Source organism: Amphiura filiformis, chromosome 3 (assembly GCF_039555335.1).
Source record: "Amphiura filiformis chromosome 3, Afil_fr2py, whole genome shotgun sequence".
Lineage (NCBI taxonomy): Eukaryota > Metazoa > Echinodermata > Ophiuroidea > Amphilepidida > Amphiuridae > Amphiura > Amphiura filiformis.
The window spans coordinates 76,458,573-76,462,257 of NC_092630.1; the positions used below are offsets into that span (position 1 = coordinate 76,458,573).

A 3,685-nucleotide genomic window follows, 5' to 3' on the forward strand; every position below is an offset into this window, starting at 1 on the left:
AAGAACTGACTTTTGATGATTTTTATAATTTTCTGAATGAACAAATCACTGAATTGGCCTTTAATCATGTTAATTGATTCTCATGCACCTTCATATCATAAACATAACATTGTTCAACGTTAGATATACATGTGAGCCTAATGATTTTAACGCTGAATCACTCATAATGACCGGAAGACAATCTGGTTAGGCTGATTTCCCGTCTTATTCCGTACTAAACGTTCATTACACGCCCAAAATGACAACAAAGATTACCGGCAACAAGCTTGAGCCATCCCAATATTAAGGTCACGTGTTGTCAAATGTTATTACTACAAACTGATGGCAATGATTTGGTTTTAGCAGACACAACACAACCAACAGTTTGTGGTAACGTCTGCTTGGATAAAAATAATAGACAATTTACACACACAATCGGAATAATAATTAATGGTTATTTGCTTTGGTTATTACGTAATGTCCTATTATAATACAATATTAGCCTATTAGCATAATTAGTAAGAGTTCTAGCGGCTGAACATGTGGCAACACAACAGCAAGAGCGAATGAACATACGGATATTGTGTGAAATTCGACAACAATGGCGTTAAAGATTTTATCTTACAATATTCTGCTTGCTTTGGTCATTTTTAGTTATATCCATGCTTGTAATTCGGATGATGCCGGTACTCCATTTTATTCTGTAGATATACAACCACATAACGTAACTTTACAAGAACGGGTACAAGAAGCATGTAACCAAGTCGTGGAAATGAATATTAAGTGCTGTGACACCCTCCTGTACGAATGTTGTAGGCCAGATCGAACAGACGAACTTCGTAAATATGATCCGATTTGTGGATTTATACCGCCACCTGGAAAATACGAGATGATTTTTCTAAATCGATGCGAATTAATTTCTTTTCGATGCAGATACAGGGGAATATGTATATTAAGTGATAATAAACATTCTTCATGCAAGCATGGTGAGTAAATTGGTCGAAATGTCAAGTTTATACAACTTACAAATATGCGACTGTACATCACGAATGAGCCGTAAATGCCCTAAATTGTATTCTGAGTTACAGTGTAAAATGTGCATGAAGGTCGTATTCATAGGTACCTTAAGTTGATGCGACATGTATCTCATTTTGAACCAATCAATAATTCTATTGTTGAAAAGGATAAATAAGCTTCTATAGAATTCTTAAATAGCTCTGGTCTTTGTTTGCTTTGCCTAGTAATTTCCACTTCAAATACAATCTTATCGTGCCGTTTATACCATACAATTGAAAAAAAATTAATTAATTTGGGTTGTTTTAATTCGCAGTTCAACCTAAGCCGTGGATTGATTGTTCGTCTTATCAGTTTGATGTCACAACACCTGAGCGACCGATGGCATGTCCCACAATCCATGAGACGTTGTCAACATCCACGAAGGCAACATACATTGAGGAGACTCCCGTTGTAACTGAGGGAGTAGAAATGTTGACATCTCCTACTACGACTAAGCTGCCACAAACGTCAACGTCAACGTCTGCATCTGCTATGGCTGAAACGTCGCCATCATTGACAGAATCGCTGCAAACATCAACACCTGAAATGCCAAAGGCATCGATATCTTCTTCAAACTTGCCAAAAACATCTGCATCTTCTTCTGACATGCTAGAAACATCGATATCTGTGTCAGAATTACCAGAAACATCTACTACGAAAAAGACATCTGCGTCTTATACCGATATGACAGAAACAGTTACATCTTTATCAGAATTGCTAACAACATCAACATTTGTTACAAAAATGCCAGAAACATCAACATCTGATACTGAGATCTTAGAAACATCAACATCTTCGCCAGAATTGCCAGAATCTGCTTCTGAAATGCCAAAGACATCGATACCTGCTACTGGCATACAAGAAACGTCAGAATATTTGTCAACATTGACAGAAATATCGACACCTGCAATGCCAAAGACATCAACAACTACTACTGAGATGGAAACATCGATACCCGTGTCAGAATTGTCAACAACATCAACATCTACTACAGAAATGCGACAGGGTTCTACTGATATGACAGGATCTCCAAAACTGTCAAGATATCCTATCAAGTTACCAATAATATCAAAAACTAAACCTGTAACATTTCAACCTGTAACCAGGTTACCAAAATCAGCAGGTACAACAACTGTGCCTGACATTCCCAATACTGTGACCAATATGTTGAAGACGATAATGACAAGAAGAACACCTTCAGAGATATCAGCAATGAACAGCACTACGCAGGTGTCATTATCTACGTCATCGACATCAACAACATCTTCACTAAAACAAAATCGGGATAAAGCACTCACATCATCGCCAATAGTCCCAGCAACATCAACTACACCAACACTGATGACTTCAATAAAACCAGGACCGACAGCAACCCCAACAACACCATTATCTTCATCACCACCAAATTCACAAATATTTCCCAGGTGCAGTACTGTGTGGGACAAATCATTTCAACATGTAAGGCAAATACCACGTACTACTGTCATTTCTGACAATTACTGTCCCAGTTATCATTTAAAAAATCATGAATATATCAACATGATTAATAGAACTAAGCAACGATGTGACTGTGGCAGGTCTATGTCTATACATCCTCCGAAACCACCAAAATGTTTATTTTCGCTCTGATATTACAGGATTGTAGTTCTATGAAAAATCTGAAACCAATAATTAAGTGGCTGTGTCGATGATTAGTATTTTACACTCCCAAAGGACTATCGTTTAATTATCATGATTATAGGACACCAACAACTTTTGGTTTGTTCCCTAACAATAACGCAAAATGTGTATTATTGGAAGTTCCTTTTTAATATCTTGTACTGTTTCCCATACTTTTTGTGAAATACCTCTAAATAATCTAACCTGGGATATCCCTAATATATAAACAGGGAATCCCCTATGAGATTTCTTGAAATTATCTGGTTTACCATTTTTACTATGACGTCATACCTGTTTATGGCTTAAAAACATGAGGGAATCTGATCAGAGTATTACTTGTTGAATGTGAAATGCAAACGTATGAGTACTATCTTATCTTTAATTGTGTAGTGTATGAGTGCTTCAGCCGCTGAGCGAAGGAGATGTGGGTTACGCCAAAGTGTGCATTTATCAAAAAATAAATTAGTATTTGTCTTCTTCGGTATGCTGAGCTCTTTAGTATTGTATAAGATCCTACAGTTATCCAGGAGCATATTTTGATTAATTCTTCTATTTCCTGTAGAAAGGAGTGGATGTTGCAGCACCATTCGAACTGAATGTTACTTCAGATACTGGTAGCTGGAGCAACAAGAACAATAGTAGTATAACTAGTGAAAACACAATAAAATATTTGATTATTCGTATTTATGTAATTTATATGTACGATCATCATGATCATTGCCCATACATACTGCAGTTAGAAATAAGGGGCTGTACAATAATTTTGGGGAGCATTTGGGGAGGGGTAAAATTGAGGAGGATGCAATTTTTTTTATATCTAGACCATTTTAAAATAAACTGGGTTCCCACAAATTTGACATGTTCAAGTTCAGGGGGGGGGGGCAAAGATTATTTAGCAGGCATAGGGGGCGGGGGCAAGAAAATGTTGACAGAATGATGGGGGTAGTTGGGAAATTTTGGTTCATAATAATTGCACAGTCCCTGTAATAGT

At 36.9% G+C, this 3,685-nt stretch overlaps 1 protein-coding gene across 1 annotated transcript; it reads left to right on the forward strand.

Moving 5' to 3' along the window:
* The first annotated feature begins 412 nt into the window (after positions 1-412).
* On the forward strand, positions 413-3,386 carry LOC140149148 (uncharacterized). The gene is made up of 2 exons (XM_072171333.1): positions 413-965; positions 1,310-3,386. The coding sequence occupies exons 1-2, from the start codon at positions 581-583 to the stop codon at positions 2,662-2,664; spliced, it is 1,740 nt and encodes a 579-aa protein (XP_072027434.1). The 5' UTR covers positions 413-580; the 3' UTR covers positions 2,665-3,386.
* Positions 3,387-3,685: the final 299 nt, after the last annotated feature.

What these genes read in the sequence shown, in the direction of transcription:
- LOC140149148 (XM_072171333.1), top strand. Translation starts at nt 581, where the DNA reads ATGGCGTTAAAGATTTTATCTTACAATATTCTGCTTGCTTTGGTCATT. An exon ending in ACATTCTTCATGCAAGCATG is followed by an intron (nt 966 to 1,309) that starts GTGAGTAAATTG and finishes TTTAATTCGCAG; the next exon opens with TTCAACCTAAGCCGTGGATT.